The following is a 21,328-nucleotide window of genomic DNA, read 5'->3' as shown; positions in this document are numbered from 1 at the left end:
TGCTCCTCTCTTCATTCAGGTCTCTGTTCAAATGCCACTTCTCCAGTGAAGCTGTCCCCTAACAAACCTATCCAATGGAGTCCTACCTGCTCCCCCCCTCCACTCTCCTTACATTAAGATATCTTTGCCCTTCCTACTATCTAAAATTATATTACTTATCTGTTTACTCATTTCTATCTGAACTCCTTCACTAGAATGTAAGCTCCATGAGGGCAAGACTTTTGCCTGTCTGGGTCACTGCTTTATCCTAGTGCCTGAGCCGTATCTGGCACACAGAAGGTATTAAAAAAATTAGCTTGTGAAACTGACAAATGAATAAAGTACTCCTTGCAAGAAGTCACAGGTTGCACGAGAAGGAAATAATGCTCTTGGTGGAAGCAGGCTTAGTATCTAGGCTCACCTCTATTCAGAGTAGAGATAAGAACAATTTAAAGGTATAACTCCCTTTAATTAGTACATTATCTGCTAAAAACATAAGGGAAGTGCAACATTAGAAAAGTACAGTTGACGCTTGAACAACATGGGTTTGAACCTCGCGGGTCCATTGACACACGGATATTTTTCAATAACTATGTACTATCGTCCTACACGATCCAAGGTTGGTTGAATCCACAGATGCAGAACCACTGACTATAAACTTATACCCAGATTTTCAACTGCGTAGGGGTCGGCACCCCTGACCCCCATGTTGTTCAAGGGACAACTGTATACGATGAGGAAAGTTAAACACATGAAGTTTTAAAAACTGTCAATACGTGGACAAACTCTTTTTGTTTTGCTATGTGTTCATCAATTAAAAAAAAAAAAAAAAGTGACCACATACCAACAAGTGGATTTTTTCTTATATCCAGAATGACCAGAGTTCTGTTGGTTTCAAGGGCCTTTAGTAAAGCCTTTACTCCTTCACTGCTGAGGCCACACTGCTGCAGGTCAAGTGCTTTCGATGAAAGACAAAAGGTCACTTGCGAAGTCTATACAGATTTCACATATAGACAACACTCATTTTCTCACGTGTGGAAGAGCCCTGCACAAGACCAGCCATGGCAGGTTTGTAATTTTGGGTATGGAAAAAAACAGAAACGTATATGCACACACACAATGCATAATCCAATCTAAAACCTCTTTTTGGATGTGCAATGATAACCCTGCCTTTAGTACCAATAAATCATCCAACATATTTTACAATTATAGAACTGAAAAATAACTGTATATAACCTATAGCAAAAAAAATCACAAAATGAATCTCAGTTCATAATTAGGAAGGGCGGCAGTGGCATGTAAACCTCACAAGCAAAAACTGGTGGAGCTCAGAAATGCACTGCATTCTTTTGATCATGATCATGAGCTTCAAATCACACTTGAAACTAGTTAAAAGGGGAAAACGAAAGAGAAGAAATGTAATAACTGTTAGTTTAGTACAAAAAAGACAAGTCTAAGAGGATACAAATAATAACAAATTCTAAAAATGTGTGAATACACAATACATACTAAAAACCTATCATGAAAGTATGATGGTCAAGAACTCTCTCAGTAAAAGGTCAGACAAAAACTAGAACAAATGATCATGAATTCTAGTAGTTCTGAGGCGGAACAACCTACTCATTTAAACAAAAGGGATCATCACAAAAGCACAGGTATTAAAACATATTACATGAAAGGCAACTATCATGAGTCATTTTTAAAAGTGTTGTGTGGACCATCACATTAAAATAACTGGAGTCTTTCAACACCCAACGACACACAGAAATCGAAAGTCAGAAATATGGATCTGACAGGATAGGATACAACCATTACAAACTCTCACTACAGAAGAATGGACACAGGGTATAATTAACCAAGTAGCCAAATTAATACAAACAGCCAGTAAACCCACCAGTAAATCAAATGAATACAAAATAAAACAAAATGTGGTTATTCTCCTATCAGATTAAGCCAAGCCTTTAAAATGTGTACACCCTTTTGATCCAACAACTCTCTTTCTAAGTATTTAACCAAAAGAAATAGTCAGAGATATAGGCAAGGATACATATCAGAATACTATTTGGAACTGAAAAACTGGACATAGCTTATATACAAGAATGGATAAGCTATGTGTACTGTGGCATATTCATATAATGGAACATTGAACAGTCACAAAAAATCATGCAGTAGATGCAAATTTACTCACTTGCTAAGATGCTCACACTAAATTAACTGAAAAAAGTTATAACATTTGGAGTAATCCCACTTGCATGAAAAAGGGAGAGGTACTCACTTTTGTAGTTTTACACTTTTTTAAAAGTGCTACAAGCCAGTGTTTGTGTGAGGCAGGCTTCACATCCACTGTTGGGGTGGACTACAAATTGGCATAGCATTTCTGGATGGTAATTTGGCAATGTGTATCAAAAGTCTTAAAAAGGCAGAAGCAAGAAGAACTACAATCCTGCAGCCTGTTGAACAAAAACCACATTCACAGAAAGATAGAAAAGATGAAAAGGCAGAGGGCTACATACCAGATGAAGGAACAAGCTAAAACCCCAGAAAAACAACACAATGAAATGGAGATAGGCAACCTTCCAGAAAAAGAATTCAGAATAATGATAGTGAAGATGATCCAGGATCTCGGAAAAACAATAGAGGCAAAGATCGAGAAGATGCAAGAAATGTTTAACAAACACCTAGAAGAATTAAAGAATAAACAAACAGAGATGAACAATACAATAACTGAAATGAAAACAATACTAGAAGGAATCAACAGCAGAATAACTAAGGCAGAAGAACGAATAACTGACCTGGAAGACAGAATGGTGGAATTCACTGCTGCAGAAAAGACTAAAGAAAAAAGAATGAAAAGAAATGAAGACAGCCTAAGAGACCTCTGGGACAACATTAAATGCAACAACATTCGCATTAGGGGTCCCAGAAGGAGAAGAGAGAGAGAAAGGACCAGAGAAAATATTTGAAGAGATTATAGACGAAAACTTCCCTAGCATGGGAAAGGAAATAGCCACCCAAGTCCAGGAAGTGCAGCAAGTCCCATACAGGATAAACCCAAGGATTAAAACGCTGAGACACATAGTAATCAAACTGGCAAAAATTAAAGACAAAGAAAAATTACTGAAAGCAGCGAGGGAAAAACGATAAAAAACATACAAGGGAACTCCCTTAAGGTTAACAGCTGATTTCTCAGCAGAAACTCTACAAGCCAGAAGGGAGTGGCATGATATACTTAAAGTGATGAAAGGGAGGAACCTACAGCCAAGATTACTCTACCCGGCAAGGATCACATTCAGATTCGATGGAGAAATCAAAAGCTTTACAGACAAGCAAAAGCTTAGAGAATTCAGCACCACCAAACCAGCTCTACAACAAATGCTAAAGGAACTTCTCTAAGTGGGAAACATAAGAGAAGAAAAGGATCTACAAAAACAAACCCAAAACAATTAAGAAAATGGTCATAGGAACATACATATCGATAATTACCTTAAACGTGAATGGATTAAATGCTCCAACCAAAAGACACAGGCTTGCTGAATGGATACAAAAACAAGACACAAAAATATGCTGTTTACAAGAGACCCACTTCAGACCTAGGGACACATACAGACTGAAAGTGAGGGGATGGAAAAAGATAGTCCATGCAAATGAAAATCAAAAGAAAGCTGGAGTAGCTATACCCATATCACATAAAATAGACTTTAAAATAAAGAATGTTACAAGAGACAAGGAAGGACACTACATAATGATCAAGGGATCAATCCAAGAAGAAGATATAACAATTATAAATATATATGCACCCAACATAGGAGCACCTCAATACATAAGGTAACTGCTAACAGCTATAACAGAGGAAATCGACAGTAACACAATAATAGTGGGGGACTTTAACACCTCACTTACACCAATGGACAGATCATCCAAAATGAAAATAAATAAGGAAACAGAAGCTCTAAATGACACAATAGACCAGATAGATTTAACTGATATTTATAGGAGATTCCATCCCAAAACTGCAGATTAAACTTTCTTCTCAAGTGCGCACAGAACACTCTCCAGGATAGATCACATCTTGGGTCACAAATCAAGCCTCAGTAAAGTTAAGAAAATTGAAATCACATCAAGCATCTTTTCTGACCACAGCACTATGAGATTAGAAATCAATTACAGGGGGAAAAAAACGTAAAATACACAAACACATGGAGGCTAAACAATACGTTACTAAATAACCAAGAGATCACTGCAGAAATCAAAGAGGAAATCAAAAATTACCTAGAGACATATGGCAATGAAAACACGATGATCCAAAACCCACGGGATGCAGCAAAAGCAGTTCTAAGAGGGAAGTTTATAGCTATACAAGCCTACCTCAAGAAACAAGAAAAATCTGAAGTAAACAATCTAACCTTACACCTAAAGGAACTAGAGAAAGAAGAACAAACAAAACCCAAAGTTAGCAGGAGGAAAGAAATCATAAAGATCAGAGCAGAAATAAGTGAAATAGAAACAAAGAAAACAATAGCAAAGATCAATAAAACTAAAAGCTGGTTCTTTGAGAAGATAAACAAAATTGATAAACCATTAGCCAGACTCATCAAGAAAAAGAGGGAGAGGACTCAAATCAATAAAATTAGAAATGAAAAAGAAGAAGTTACAACAGACACTGCAGAAATACAAAGCATCCTAAGAGACTACTACAAGCGACTTTATGCCAATAAAATGGACAACCTGGAAGAAATGGACAAATTCTTAGAAAGGTATAACCTTCCAAGACTGAACCAGGAAGAAACAGAAAATATGAACAGACCAATCACAAGGAATGAAATTGAAACTGTGATTAAAAATCTTCCAACAAACAAAAGTCCAGGACCAGATGGCTTCACAGGTGAATTCTATCAAACATTTAGAGAAGGGCTAACACCCATCCTTCTCAAACTCTTCCAAAAAATTGCAGAGGAAGGAACACTCCCAAACTCATTCTATGAGGCCACCATCACCCTGATACCAAAATCAGACAAAGATACTACAAAAAAAGAAAATTACAGACCAATATCACTGATGAATATAAATGCAAAAATCCTCAACAAAATACTAGCAAACAGAATCCAACAACACATTAAAAGGATCATACACCATGATCAAGTGGGATTTATGCCAGGGATGCAAGGATTCTTCAATATACGCAAATCAATCAATGGGATACACCATATTAACAAATTGAAGAATAAAAACCATATGATCATCTCAATAGATGCAGAAAAAGGTTTTGACAAAATACAACACCCATTTATGATAAAAACTCTCCAGAAAGTGGGTATAGAGGGAACCTACCTCAACATAATAAAGGCCATATACGACAAACCCACAGCAAACATCATTCTCAATGGTGAAAAACTGAAAGCATTTCCTCTAAGATCAGGAACGAGACAAGGATGTCCACTCTCACCACTATTATTCAACATAGTTTTGGAAGTCCTAGCCACGGCAATCAGAGAAGAAAAAGAAATAAAAGGAATACAAATTGGAAAAGAAGAAGTAAAACTGTCACTGTTTGCAGATGACATGATACTATACATAGAGAATCCTAAAGATGCCACCAGAAAACTACTAGAGCTAATCAATGAATTTGGTAAAGTTGCACAATACAAAGTTAATGCACAGAAATCTCTTGCATTCCTATACAGTAATGATGAAAAATCTGAAAGAGCAATTATGGAAACACTCCCATTTACCATAGCAACCAAAAGAATAAAATACCTAGGAATAAACCTACCTAAGGAGACAAAAGACCTGTATGCAGAAAACTATAAGACACTGATGAAACAAATTAAAGATGATACCAACAGATGGAGAGATACACCATGTTCTTGGATTAGAAGAATCAATATCGTGAAAATGACTATACTACCCAAAGCAATCTACAGATTCAATGCAATCCCTATCAAATGACCAATGGCATTTTTTACAGAACTAAAACAAATAATCTTAAGATTCGTATGGAGACACAAAAGACCCCGAAGAGCCAAAGCAGTCTTGAGGGAAAAAAACAGAGCTGGAGGAATCAGACTCCCTGACTTCAGACTATACTACAAAGCTACAGTAATCAAGATAATATGGTACTGGCACAAAAACAGAAACATAGATCAATGAAACAAGATAGAAAGCCCAGAGATAAACCCACACACCTATGGTCAACTAATATATGACAAAGGAGGCAAAGATAGACAATGGAGAAAAGACAGTCTCTTCAATAAGCGGTGTTGGGAAAACTGGACAGCTACATGTAAAAGAATGAAATTAGAACACTCCCTAACACCATACACAAAAATAAACTCAAAATGGATTCGAGACCTAAATGTAAGACCGGACACTATAAAACTCTTAGAGGAAAACATAGGAAGAACACTCTTTGACATAAATCACAGCAAGATCTTTTTGGATCCACCTCCTAGAGTAATGGAAGTAAAAACAAAAATAAACAAATGGGACCTAATGAAACTTCAAAGCTTTTGCACAGCAAAGGAAACCATAAACAAGACGAAAAGACGACCCTCAGAATGGGAGAAAATATTCGCAAATGAATCAATGGACAAAGGATTAATCTCCAAAATAGATAAACAGCTCATGCAGCTCAATATTAAAGAAACAAACAACCCAATCCAAAAATGGGCAGAAGACCTAAATAGACATTTCTCCAAAGAGGACATACAGATGGCCAAGAAGCACATGAAAAGCGGCTCAACATCACTAATTATTAGAGAAATGCAAATCAAAACTACAATGAGGTATCACCTCACACCAGTTAGAATGGGCATCATCAGAAAATCTACAAACAACAAATGCTGGAGAGGGTGTGGAGAAAAGGGAACCCTCTTGCACTGTTGGTGGGGATGTAAATTGATACAGCCACTATGGAGAACAGTATGGAGGTTCCTTAAAAAACTAAATATAGAATTACCATATGATCCAGCAATCCCACTACTGCGCATTTACCCAGAGAAAACCATAATTCAAAAAGACACATGAACCCCAATGTTCATTGCAGTGTTATTTACAATAGCCAGGACATGGAAGCAACCTAAATGCCCATCGAGAGACGAATGGATAAAGAAGTTGTGGTACATATATTCAATGGAATATTACTCAGCCATACAACGGAACGAAATCGAGTCATTTGTTGAGACGTGGATTGATCTACAGACTGTCATACAGAGTGAAGTAAGTCAGAAAGAGAAAAACAAATATCGTATATTAACACATGCATGTGGAACCTAGAAAAATGGTACAGATGAGCTAGTTTGCAGGGCAGAAGTTGAGACACAGATGTAGAGAACAAACGTATGGACACCAAGGGGGGAAAACCGCGGTGGGGTGGGGATGGTGCTGTGCTGAATTGGGCGATTGGGATTGACATGTATACACTGATGTGTATAAAATTGATGCCTAATAAGAACTTGCAGTATTAAAAAAAAAAGTCTTAAAAATATGTCACACTTAGTCATTCCACTTCTAGGACCTTATTCTACAGAAGTAATCCCAATGGACACAGAGACGTATATAAAACGTATTCACATTGTTTCTGACAGGGAAAAGCAAACTGTCTAAATCTAATTGCAAAGAATTGATTAAACTATGGGACATCAATATGATGGAATACTACATGATACATCATTAAGTGAAAAAAGCAGGAATATGAAATAGCAAGTATACTACAATTCTATTTTTGTAATCCCTAAGTGTACAAATATATTTATAGAAAAATAAAAGACTGAAAGTGTATGTACCAAAATGAACAGTGATTATGTCTGGGTATTAAGATTATAGGTAATTGTTCTCTTGTTACTCTGTATTTTCTGTAAAGAATATATGCAACTCTTAGAGAAAGTTTAAAAGCAAAATAAAAGCTATCAGTAAAATAAGGCTTTAAAAAAATCCTATCACAATAGTATCATGCCAAAAGCTAAGCATATATCATATTAAAAATTCAATATTTTCAATTTTAGAATTTACCTCTAAGCCATAAATCCTCACTAAGAGATTCTGCTAAAGCACTTGCACCCAGGTCACCAATGAGCGTGCTGCAGTTCAGAGTGATGTGCCTCAAACCAGCCATACCGTCAAGATCAGGTCTCCTGGAATGAAGACTCTCAGCCCAGGTTTCTTCATGCCTTCTGGTAGTCTGATACTTCAAAGATTTAATGGGATGAAATTACGATGCTTGAATAAGGAAACAGGGTGTGCCTACTGAGTATGGTTTATTATGTCAGAGATTTACACACACACATATCAAGCATATATGCCAGGAGAATCAACCTGAGAAATTAAACAGTCAGTTCTGGTTTATGAGTCCAGTGACCCAGATTCTAGTCGGTCAGTGATTAGATTCCAGCCACTGGATGACCTGCTTTTGAACAGTTATGTAAAGTTGGACAACTCAATTACAGTCTATGAATTATTTTCCTTATCTTCTAAGTCAGGGAACTGGTTCTAAATTCTATCATTGCTGAGGCTCTAAATTTCATCATTCTGTCCTCCAATGGTCTCCAAACACCTGACTGGGCAACCCCTAAGAAAACTTTTTAATATGCATCTTATTTTTTAGCAAATTATATACATGAAGTTCTATACATATAATGTATGTACATTATAAACTACACAGATATTTTTTAAATGATACAAAGCTAAATAGGTTCTAATATTTTCTTTTCCTAACTCCTAAGGCATTATTTTATTTATTTTTAAAAAATATGTATTTATTTGTTTGTTTGGCTGCACCGGGTCTTTAGTTGCAGCATGCTGGATATTTAGTTGTGGCATATGGGCTCTTAGTTACAGCAGGCACGTGGGATCTAGTTCCTTGAGCAGGGATCGAACCCAGGCCCCCTTCATTGGGAGCGCAGAGTCTTAACTGCTGGACCGCCAGGGAAGTCCCAAGCATTATTTTAAAAACTATATTTACAAAATGGATCTCACATGCTACCTAGGGTATGCACACAAACTTTAGAGGCCTGGACTATGCAGAGCCAGTTTGATGTGCCTTGGGAAAATAATGGTTTGACATTTAACCACAAGTCTTGTCTTAAAGACATTCAATTCTTTATATTCATAAAATAAATTTGGGTAACAGGCAACACTGACTTTAAATGGAAAAAGTCTTATTACATTCTTGAAAATATAAAAGACTCAAAGTGCCTTTGATACTCTAAAAGGAAAATCATTAGTGTCATTTTTCTATTAACAATAACTTATAAAAGCTCCAAGCAGAAATAACACCAATCACTTACACAGTGCTTAGTATGTGCCAGGCACTATTTATACAAATGAGTTCATTTAAACCTCATAATGAGGCATAGACGTTAAGTGATTTGCCCATGGTCAAATGCTATGAAAAGGGAGAAAGGGAATTTGAACCTAGGCCATTTGGCTTTGGCACCCAAGTTCTTGACTGTTTTCTACCCCAGGGGTTAATGGACTTGCCCTGTATAGGCTCAAAGAATTTTTCAATTTTTCAAATCTAAATCTAAACATTTCCAGCTTTCTGGGCTTTACAGTTTCTGGTGTAACTACTCTGCCCCACTGGTGTAGGGTGAAAGTAGTCACAACTACCATGTAAACAATGGGTGCGACTATGTTCCAGAAACACTTTCTTTACAAAACCAGGCGACGGGCTGGATCTGGCCCACCAGCCATAGTTTACCTATCCCTGATCTGTACCATCAAACTATTAAAAAGGCTTTATGTCAAATTATTAAATAACTTTAGGCCTAAATACAGTCATTATAACCACTGTAAAGTTGTTAAGGCATTATTTTAAAAACTGTATTTACAAATTGCTGATGTAGTGATTTTTATGACTTTATTAATTACAGCAGCTAATAAACACTTGATTCATTTAAGTCTTGAAGACTATAATGGCATACTCTCTTCACAGTATCACAATCAAAGTTTTCAGTAACTAAAAATACATAAAAGTATTATTATGTATTATATATTAAATCTCTTATTTCTAAAATTAAGTGGACTATCTTTACTAAATGGTAGAATCCCAAACTGAAAACTGGTCATATTCTTTCAACAAAATGAAAGCTGCACTCACATGTATTAAAAGACAAAAATTAACTGCCAATTGTATCAATATGTTAATGTGCTTCAATCACATATGTTTTCATGGAAGTTTAAACATAAAATCACCTTTAAGATCTTGACCTTGTGATCTGCTCCCTGCCATTTCAGATTATAGCCCCTGACGTCTACTGTCTTAAGAGTGATAGAGTTCCTTATACCTTGACAAATAACTGAAAGGAAAAAAAAAAACCACACACACAATAAGATGAAGAGCCTATACATTTGTCAGTCTTAACTTATTTGCTTTTCTTAGGTCAATTGGAAGTTTATAGCCACATTCTTAAAATCATTAACTACAATCTTCCCAAACAGGTAATTGACAAACAGATGCATTCTAAAACTTGTCAGTAACAAAGTGTTATTCCACTTTACATCAACAGTTTAATTCTTTTTAGATACTAAAACTGAATACACTGAATACTGGAAACTTAATTCCCAACCACTCAGTAAAGTACTACGTACCTTTTGAGACATAGGAAAAAAAGGAAAAACCTAAAAAGCATAAGACTCTTCCTATTTTCATTTCCAATGATACATCCCAACCTTGATGATCAATCAGTGATTTAAATGTCAACTATAAACCCAGTATGTTATGAGGTGCTATGCAGTATATTAGAGCAATATGAGAGAGAGGACCTCAAACCCTCTCTTCCCTCAAATTGAAAGGCAGGCTTCCTGACCCCTCCAGGCCACTACTGGACACAGGGAACACACACTAATGTTCCAGGACCCCAACCAACAGTCACCTGCTTTGTGATTACTTCCATGACACACCCCCACTAACACCACTGACTTTGCTGCTCCTACGGGACATTACATATATTTCCTATTTTAACACATACCACAGTGCATTATAATTATGATTGCAGATAGATGTTCTAACAATTTAAAGAGAATGATGACTTTTTTGCTCTTTACATCTTGCTATTTCCCTTCTCATAATATTTCTTGAAGAGAAACCATAAAAATATAAACAAACACAAAAAACAGAAAATATACAAAATGTGCACTTTGCAGCTTAACACAAACTTAAGTAAAATTAATTCTGACAGTATCCAGCATGACAAACCTCCATGGTACAAATGAGAATGGACCAAGGTTTGAGCAGGTACAGGAGACAATCCAGGCATGAACAACACCAAGAAAAGGTAGACAGCAAGTAACATGGTGTGTAGGAAATCACGAGACCAGTCTGATGGGTAGGGTTTCAAGACTGAAACTCACTTTCTAAACCTCCATCTCCAATTGGACAATTCGCAAGACACAGGTGCCCCAAAGTGGCCGATTTATTCAGTCCCTTTAATGGGGAGGAACAGTTTAAAATTTTAACCGTTTAGTTTGACACAAACGCAACTATCAAATGTTGACAGGAGACAATGAAGGCTTACCTTTGTTAACGTAGTTTAGTCTCTCTCAGAACTAGCCCATTTAGCTCCAGGTTCCTTAGCACACCCGACGCACTTACACAGCATTTAAGAGCTTTACACAACTGGAAGATCACATCTTTATTTCTTATTGCAGGAACACGACTTCTGGAAACTTTATTTCTGTCAGAACCTAAAGCAAAATTATTGTAAAATGAGTGATTTAAACCATACATTTTATCACCGTTAAAGAGCATCTAAAAAGAAAAAACAGCATCTGCTGTGTGCTAAGGATTAGAAACGACCACTGCCCTTAAAGCCTCATTAAGGAGGGACATGTATAAACTCAAATTTTCAATCACATGAGATAAAGAACCATAACCTTTATGCACAGAGGTTCCTATGGAGGCAAAAAGTTATATCTAAGTGACGGCTTCATGATAACCCTGAAGTACAATCGAGAAAGATGAAGCTATGCAGAGTTGGAGGAGGAGGTGCATTAACTGCAGAGGGAGCACCTGTGCAAAGACACTCAAGCCTGACACCTGCTGCGCACTGTAAATACTGCAGGTGAGGATAACTAAACGCCAGGGGTCCAAGTGTGAGAAGGGACAGAAAATAGAGATGTTGGTCGAATCAAGCCTGGGAGACAGCATGGCTTGTATCCCACAGGTGATGAGCCCTGGGGCTACCACTGGCTGAGTAAGGGTGCCTCCGCTGATTAGAAAAAGGTGCCCCGCTGCTGAAGGACCAATTAGATAAAGGGAGTGATCACAAAAAGCTCTCCTTCCTCAGGGCCAAAGAGCCCCAGGAGGCTTGGCAGAGCACAGTTCAGACTACACGCCTCTGTGCAGAGCACACGCTGGGCGGCTAGTACGCACTAACTCTGTGTGGGCAAGTCATTAGCAGCATTATTTTAGGCGTATCTTTTCATGATAGAAGATCACTCAACCCGAGTAGGCAGATGAACTTAGAGGAACTGAGTCCAGGGGCCACGAAACCACCCAGGAGCTTCTGCCATAGTCCAGGCAAAATGTAATGTGGATGAAGAAGCAAATTTAGGAGGAGGCCAAAATCTACAAGCTAGACCCACTGGATGAAAGACATAAAGAAAGTTCAGTGAAGGAACTCTGAAGAGAATGGGCTCTGCCATAAATTTTTCTTACAATCAAGGTTAAATATTAGGCAAAATTAAGTACAGTGGCCTTTAAGTTCCCTTCCAGCTCTAATTTCTTTTGATTTCTAACTTATTACCCTGGTTAAGTAAAGTCCCTTCAGAGGTACAGAACAGTTCTTGCACCTGAATGGGATGCAAAGAATAATCTGACTTCTCTTCATCCGGGGATGAGTTGAACTGTCCTTGCAGAAGAGATAACACATGGCGAGAACCCCAGATCCTAGAGAAAGGCCAGGCACACAATAAGTATTCAGCTTTTTGAAAACAAATAACAATCATTTCCTCTCCTAGATCTTCACACCCTTTCTCTGCTGGCTACTTTCTTTCAGCTTATAAACATCCTCAATATACCCATTTAAAAAGCCCTCAGACCTATGATTCTTTGGATCTTCTTGTGGGTAACCTAAGTCTCTCCCATGCCGTCAAACACCTGTCCTCCCAAAAAGCCCAGATCTGTACCTTGGGCCCAGACCTGTCTACCAGGCCCCTCTAAAGCACTGAAGATGAAGTAAGATCCTCTCCCCCCGGCCAATCCCTTCGTACTGTGCTCTGTATCTCACAAAAAGATGCAGCTGTAAACTGTCACCCACACTTGCTGCCCTCCCTTTTCTAACTGGTCACCAGGCCACACCCATTCTCTCTCGGATCTGCAAAATCCAGTCCAACATTTTATAACTTAAGTGGGACCCTTAGATTACAATTCACCCTGCACCCAATCAAGTGCTTTCCACATGGAGGTCCGAGTGAGTCTCTAAACCAGAAGTCCATCTCACTGTTCTTTAGGGTTTCCCACAGCCTTCAGGATAAACATCTAAACTTATGACAGGATAAAGAAGGCCGCTTTCTGTTGGACCCCACTAGGTTTCCAGTATCAACTCTCATTTCTTTCCCAAACCCAGAGTTCCAGTCCTGTACCTTAGTATTGCCATATTTTCTTATATTTCTCAAACTTTGACACACACTGCTCCCTCCTGCCACCCCAGGAGCTTCTACATATCCTTAGAAAGGATGGCACCTCCTCCAAGAAGCCTACCCTGAACTTTCCCTTCCAAGATTCTGTGCTCTGCAAAGGGGAAAGGTGGGGGGAGGGATACATTAGGAGTTTGGGATTAACATATACACACGACTCTATATAAAATAGATAATCAACAAGGACCTACTGCATAGCACAAGGAACTCTACTCCATATCCTGTAACAACCTGTATGGGAAAAGAATCTGAAAAAGAATGGATATATGTATAACGGAATCACTTTGAATCACTTTGTGTACACCTGAAACTAACACAATATTGTAAATCAACTATACTCCAATATAAAATAAAAATTAAATTAAAAAAAAAAAGATTCTGTGCTCTGTAGCACCAGATCTCACTTCTTCCAGAGCACTGACTACTGTGCTTGCGTTTCCCTGCCGCCCAGTAGAAGGGGAGATTACCTAGGGCAGAAGCATCGTCTCCAGCAGCCCTTGGTTCTGACAACTCATTCAAGTGCCAGGATACTATACACACATAACCTGCTTAATTAATTCTAAGAACCCACAGAAAGAGTGGTTTTTCATGTCATTTTACAAGTGTGGGGATTGTAGTTCAAAAGTAACCTGCCCAGGCCACAGAGAGCATAAGCCCTGGAATTCAAACCCTAAGCTGCCTTCACACCAGTGCTCTTTCCACTATATGATACGACTATTGAAAAAAATATTTTTTTTCCCTGAGCCCTGTTTTAATGGAAAGGAAATGAAGCTGGGATATATCCATTTCCTAAACGCTTTGGCATGTACCAGGCAAAGTCGTTCAACAGACCAGGTAACATCTGTCAAACAATTAACGATGCTCCAAACTGCGCTAAGCGTTCTACATTGTAGAGTCTACAAGCATTAACAGAATGCGACCTTGTAACCACCACAGAGAGTGAGTCCTGTTCAGCCCATGCTACAGATGAGAACACTGAGACCTAGAAGACTTAAAGCACTTGGCCGGGGTCACCGAGCTGGCAGGAGTCCTAGGCCGCATGCCCCGTCTAGTGCACGCACACCCAGGCACTGGGCACCGGTTCTAGTGCCCACCCTCCACCTTGCACCATCTAAAACCCCGCTTTGCAGCACCCACACGAGAGCCCCCGGAAGCGGGAACTACAAACCCGTCTCGCCAAGCCGTGGCTGGAAGAAGCTCTGGATACAGATCGGGGGCAGAGGGTGCTCAGGGGCGGCGCCCCGTCCACCCCACGGAGGCGGTCGGCGTTGAAGTCCAGCAGGCCCTCCCTCAGGGAGGCGCGCACGGCGGGCAGAGGCACCGAATCCTGCAATGCGCACAGGTCCTCACAGTGCCAGAAAAAGTTGGCCGCGCTGTCGCGGCGCAGCTTCACTGAGTGATTATGGGCCGAGCGTGGCCTCGGGGACTCTGGCTGCAGACACGATGACCACACACGCCTGGAGATCCCAGCTGGCATCCCCGCCCCTCGGGCGGCCACCGCAGTCCAGGGAGTCACAATAAGGAGCAAAGTGGTAAAAGTCCTGCATTCTTCTTCTTGCATTATTTCAAAACCGGCATCGCTGGCGTCAGGCAGTCCGGTAATTGGGTCCGGCGGACCGGTAATTGGGTTCATTTGCCTCGGCCTTATCTGCCTGCCATCTGTTTCCTGAAATGCAAACAGCTACACAGGGTGATTGGCTACAAGAGAGGGCAGGGAGCTTAAGCACCAGATGCAGGATGTCATTTACATAGACAGCTAGGGAGTGATAGGAACAGAATGTAATTTAGCTTTGTGAAAGATAAACCTAGTTACAGACACTACAGATTAGTAACAGTTTAAATAAAACTAGGATCGATTAACCCTTTCAGGCCAGTTTATGTGTCTTCTCTAGCCTGTTCACTGTCCCCTTTACTTTCCTTATTTTCAGGAGAGGAAAAACTTCATTTCTATTTTTGCTGCAACACTATTATGCTTACTGAAATAAGTCAAACAAAGAAAGACAAATACGGTATGTTATCACTCGTATGTGGAATCTAAAAAATAAAGAATAAATGTAACAGAAAGGAAATGAACTCACAGATATAGACGTCAAAGCAGTGGTTACCAGTGGGTAGAGGAAAGGGGGGAGGGGCAAGATAGGGGTAAGGGAGGGGATTAAGAGGCACAAACTACTATGCATAAAATAAATAAGCTATAAGGATAACCAATGTTTTATAATAACTTTAAATGGAGTATAATCTATAAAAATATTGAATCACTGTGTTCTAATATATTATTACAGTATAATACTGTAAATCCACTACACTTCAATTTAAAAAATGATCACCACAGTATGTCTAGTTAACATCCATTACCATACATGGTAGAAATCTTTTTTTCTTGTGATGAGGACTTTTAAGATCTACTTTCTTAGCAACTTTTAAATATGCAATACGATATTATTAACTATAGCCACATCCCCAGGACTTATAACTGCCAGTTTGTACATATTGACCACCTTTACCCATTTCACCCACCCTCCACCCCCTGCCTCTGGTAACCACCAGTCTATGTATCTATGAGCTTTTTTTAAAATTCCATATAAAGTGAGATCATACAGGATTTTTCTTTCTCTGTCTGACATATTTTACCTAGAATAAGGTCCTCAAGGTCCATTCATGTCACAAATGGCAGGATTTGTTTCTTTCTCATGGCTGAATTTTATATATATATATATATATATATATATATATATATAAATAATTTGGCATATATATATGCCTAATGTCTTTTATCCATTTATCCATCAATGAACACAAGGGTTTCCAAGTCTTGGCTATTGTAAATAATGCTGCAATGAATATGGGGGTACAGATTTCATTTTGAATTAGTGTTTCTGTTTCCTTCATACAAATACCAAGTAGTGGAATTGCCGGATCGTATGATAGTTTTATTTTTAAGTTTTTGAGGACCTCCATACTGTTTTCCATAGTGGCTGCAACAATCTACATTCCTACCAACAGTGCACAAGGCTTCCCTTTTCTCCACACCCTTGCCAACACTTGTTAGTTCCTGTCTTTTTGATATTAGCCATTCTAACAGGTATGAGGTGACATCTCCTTGTGGTTTGATTTGCATTTCTCTGCTGATTAGTGATTTTAGGTGTCTTCTTAATTATCTGCTGGCCATCTCTGTATCTTCTTGGTAAAAAAGTCTATTCAGACTCTCTGCCCATTTCTTAGTTGGATATTTTTTCTATTTTTTTGGTATTAGTTCTTCATATAATTTGAATACTAACGCCTTATAGGATATATGATATGTAAAAATTTTCTCCCATTCGGTAGGTTGCCTTTTCATTTTGTTGTTGGTTTCCTTTGTTGTGTTTTTTAGTTGGATATAGCCCCACTTGTTTATTTTTGCTTTTGTTGCCTTTACTTGGATCAACGTCTTTGCATAAGTTCTGGAAACAACTCTTTCATAGTTTCCATGGATCGTTTTTAGGGGAGAGGGTGAGTGAGATGAACTACCAGTGAAAGGAGCGTCAGTGGGTCGAACTATAGCCTCTGTTACTGTAGGTGGCCTCAAGGCCACAACTGATAGTCATTGTCTCCCTCCTGTGCTATCCATTCTCAAGTCCCCTCATCCTTGGATATTATCTCTGCTAAAATGGATGGCTTACTTGGTGGGGTGACCCTCACCCTCGTCCCTGAGTGAGTGTTCTGAGCCCTGGTCATCATTTCTTTCTCAAACCATGGCTGCTGCACTTGACCATTTACTGTGTACTTGACCATTTACTGTCGAAATTGAGAAAGGCAGTACCAAGAAATACCCCACAGACTTCTGTTTTTAATCAATCATTTTCCAATTAAAAATTTTTTTCTTCCCACAAACATTTTTATCACCCCAAACAGAAACTCTGTACCCATTAAGAAGATACTACTTCGCTCTCTCTGCCAGGCCCTGGAGACCACCAATCTGCTTTCTTTCTCTATCGATTTACTTATTCTGGATATTTCAGATAAATGGAATCATGCAATGTATGACCTTCGTGTCTGGCATCTTTCACTTAGCATGATGTTTGCGAGAGTCATCCACACTGTAATATGTAGTAGTATTTCATTTTTTTAAAGAATGTTTTTGGCCGTGTAATTGTTTGATATTTAATTGCTCCATTCCTTTTTATGACTGAATTACTATTCCACTGTAGGTATATACCACAATTTGTTTATTCGTTCATCCATTGATGGACATTTCGGTTATTTCCATGATTTTTCTATTGTGAATAGTGTTGCTATAAACATGTGTGTATGCAGATTTGTTTGAGTGTTTGTTTTTAATGATTTAGGAGTGGAATTGCTGAGTCATATGGTATTTCTATGTTTATCCCAAAATACACACCCAAAGAAACTTCCGGAATGTCTGTCCTTGTCTCAGAATCAGCTTTTCAGGAAACATGACGTGCAACAGTATGGACAGTGTCCCATGAGAGCTTATTTGTGATGCCTGGGGGTCTGGAGTTGGAAAGGGCTTCCCTTAGGAAGTGGCAGCTAAACTGAGGGCAAATTCAATGTTTTTTCCTTCCTTCCTTCCTTTCTTCCCTCCTTCTTTCCTTCAGAGGGGTGACATAGATGTTTTACACAGTATATCCTTTTAAAACTTTTGCATTTGAACCCTGCACTTATTCATAAGACAAATAAATGATTATTTTAAGCAGGGTATTAGGGCTCAAATTATTAATATCATAGAACCATTATAGTGACAACATGGATTGGAAACAATTTATTAGGAAAAAATATGGAAACTTTTTTTATAACAATTTTGATAAATAAAAAAGTTGACAAATCAGAGTGCATAGAGAGAATCTTGGTTATTTGGGCAATTGTATCATAAAATGGATGGGCTCCACAAATTCTTTCATTTACTTGAAGAAAAGAGTGCTAAGTCAGTTTGGGCTGCTGTCACAAAGTACCATAAACGGAGCGGGGTGTGGGCTTGTAAACAACAAAAATGTATTTCTCAGTCCTGGAGGCTGGAAGTCTGAGATCTAGATCTAGGTGCCGGGATCATCACCTTCTGGTGAGGATTCTTTTCTGGGTTGCAGACTGTCCACTTCTCATTGTGTCCTCACAGGGCAGAGAGCAGAGAGAAAAAGCCAGCTCTCTCATGACTCTCACAAGGGTAAGAATCTCATCCTGAGGGCTCCATCCCGATGACCTCATGAAATCCCAAAAGACCCACCTTCTAATACCATCACATTGGAGGTAGGGTGTCAACATGTGAATGCTGGGGGGACCCAAATATTCCGTCTATAACAAGTACTAATGGGGAAATGAGAGCTTCTCTTGAGGATGTTAAGGGCTGCTACAAAGACCAACGGTACATGTGTTTCCAGACAGAACTACAATATAGAATAAGTTCTATAAGGCGTTCACAGAATAGATTCGTCTTTCTTCCCCAAAACAGTCCTTGGTATCCAGGGACCCATTCCTGGAAATTCACTCTTGCTCAAGGAAATCCATCCTCTCATTAAAAAAAAAATCTTATGAAGCTACATGAATGACACAAAGGATTTTCCCAGCTCTAAGATTCTGTGTGTAAAACCTGTTACTCTAAATTTACTTCCAAAACATAGACCCTCTGCGGTGTCTGCTCCTGTGGGGATGGTGGGACCTGCACTTGTGCCGCGGCCCCCAGGTGTGGCTTCCTCAAGTTTGGGGTGAAGCCCCAATCCCCTTGGGCTCTGCAGCGCTGCAGTGGGCTTGGGGGACGGAGCACAGTCTCTGGGGTTTCTCAGCAGGAGATGCCGGGCTGCCGCACAGGAACCCAGCGGCCCTGGGTGGGGCGCAGACTCGCCAGGCCTGGGTGTCCCTGCTGCGCACGGCTGCTGAGAACAGGGTCCACGATGAAGCTCTGCCTGGCAAACGGGGACTGTCGGCGGCTCCATCCTCCCCTTCCGTCGGCACAGCCCCATCGCAGCCCTCCTTTCCGACAGGCAAAGCCTGTGACCTGCGGCCAGACGGCTCCACACCCTCACGCCCCGGTGCTCGCCCCATGCCGGGAACAGGCACAATCCCTGGGCCGGCCTCTCTGGACGGCTCGAGCCGGACGGCTTCTTTGGCGCACCTGTCACCCACCCCGAGCCCAGGGGCCGGCAGGGAGGTCTGAGGGCCGCTCGGGCCTGGGCTGGGTGGAAGCACGGGCTTCGCGGCTGGGCCGGGCCCCTAGCCGCCTCCTGCCTCTGCACCCTGGCCCGGCATGGGCTTCCCGTGGCCCCGTCTCCTTCCCACCCCTGTCGCGCCTCTTGCCACCCGGGACGTGGGCTCCACCGGGAGCAGCACCGCGTCATGAGGGTGCGGGAGGGTGCCCGCCCTCAGGGCTTCACTGACACCTACAGGCTGTTTGGCCATATCCCAGACAGGCACCGGGCACCAGCAGGTCAGTGGAGCAGAGTCGGCCCGGGTCTCCTCCCCGCTGAGGAGGGGCGACCGGCACTGCGCACGAAGCGGTCCTGCCGGGAGGGAGACCAAGGCAGAGGGGGTCGGTGGGGAGCTTGACTCGCAGTCACTTCCAAGGGGACCCTGAGCCCCCAGAGCTGGGGGCTGACTGGCCTCAGCACTCCCACGAGGGGGTGGTCAGGAAGGAGGGACCCTGTCCCTGGGGCCCAGGGCACTCCCGGGTCAGGCGGAGTCGCCAAGTGTGTCGGGTGCCGTGGACAGCTGAGGCACATTTAGCCCAAAGGAAAGTTCCAGCGCATTGCAGAGAGCAGAGGAAATACACGGTGGTGAAAACTCACTGTTGCTAAGGGTTGAAACGAACCAATAATTCCTCCTGTTTCTCAGGGTGTTCCCTTTGGCTGTTAATGAAATGTATTTCCAAGGAAGGCAGGCATGTGGCTGAAAAGGCCAGCAGTGCCTCGGGGTCACAGCGAGACCCTCCCATCTCGCCCCCCTCGGCCATCCTGTGCTCTGGGAGCAGAGCTCTCAGCTACAAGTGAGACACAGTAGCTGCCATATCCGGATTCTAAGATTTTCTAAAGCCCTTTAAAGGCCCCCTTCTCTGAGTGGTGCTTGACCTGCTGGTGTTTGGGGCGGGAAGGTGGGCTGGGTGGAGGGTCTGAGCATCATCCTGAGGGAAGGGCTTTGGTGGCCTGTGTGAGCCTGAGACTGGGGGCCCAGTGCACGTGTCCGAGGGGAGGCTAGCGCTGACTCCAGCCGTGCCAAACCAGACATCGCCCTCCTTCTGGACAACCCCGCAAAGTCTGTTGCTCCCATTCCTGGCTGTGCTGCTTACACTTGCCCTCTGGGAAGGCCAGCCTGGCAGAGCTCACTTCTTGCCCTTTGGGGTGCTGGTAACTGAGTACCTAGCCTGGGTGCTGGAGGAGAAAATCCATAGATGGTGGAGGCCCAGTGCCTGCCCAGGGTGCTGCCCCTCTGCTGAGCTGAAACTTCTAATCAACGTCTTAATAAAACCAAAAGGGGGCTTCCCAGGTGGTGCAGTGGTTGAGAATCTGCCTGCCAATGCAGGGGACACGGGTTCGAGCCCTGGTCTGGGAAGGTCCCACATGCCACGGAACAACTAGGCCCGTGAGCCACAACTACTGAGCCTGCGCATCTGGAGCCTGTGCTCTGCAACAAGAGAGGCCGTGATAGTGAGAGGCCCACGCACTGCGATGAAGAGTGGCCCCCGCTTGTCGCAACTAGAGAAAGCCCTCGCACAGAAACGACGACCCAACACAGC

The 21,328-nt window shown here is 41.2% G+C and overlaps 1 protein-coding gene across 1 annotated transcript in view; it reads right to left on the bottom strand.

Annotated features, from left to right (window-relative positions):
- LOC309663182 (centrosomal protein of 78 kDa-like) overlaps positions 1-21,328 on the bottom strand; it is a 58,831-nt gene that overhangs the window by 20,970 nt on the left and 16,533 nt on the right. Inside the window, 8 exon segments of the mRNA XM_082466722.1 lie at positions 824-937; positions 7,987-8,161; positions 10,168-10,271; positions 11,326-11,398; positions 11,490-11,506; positions 11,509-11,658; positions 14,780-14,824; positions 14,827-15,277. Of these exon segments, the coding sequence (XP_082322848.1) occupies positions 824-937; positions 7,987-8,161; positions 10,168-10,271; positions 11,326-11,398; positions 11,490-11,506; positions 11,509-11,658; positions 14,780-14,824; positions 14,827-15,244 (1,096 nt within the window). The 5' untranslated portion in view covers positions 15,245-15,277.

This window comes from Balaenoptera physalus, assembly GCF_965194825.1.
Source record: "Balaenoptera physalus genome assembly, chromosome: 1".
Taxonomy (NCBI): Eukaryota; Metazoa; Chordata; class Mammalia; order Artiodactyla; family Balaenopteridae; genus Balaenoptera; species Balaenoptera physalus.
Note: the sequence above shows the minus strand (reverse complement) of the source record. Positions and strands in the feature narration are given on the sequence as shown.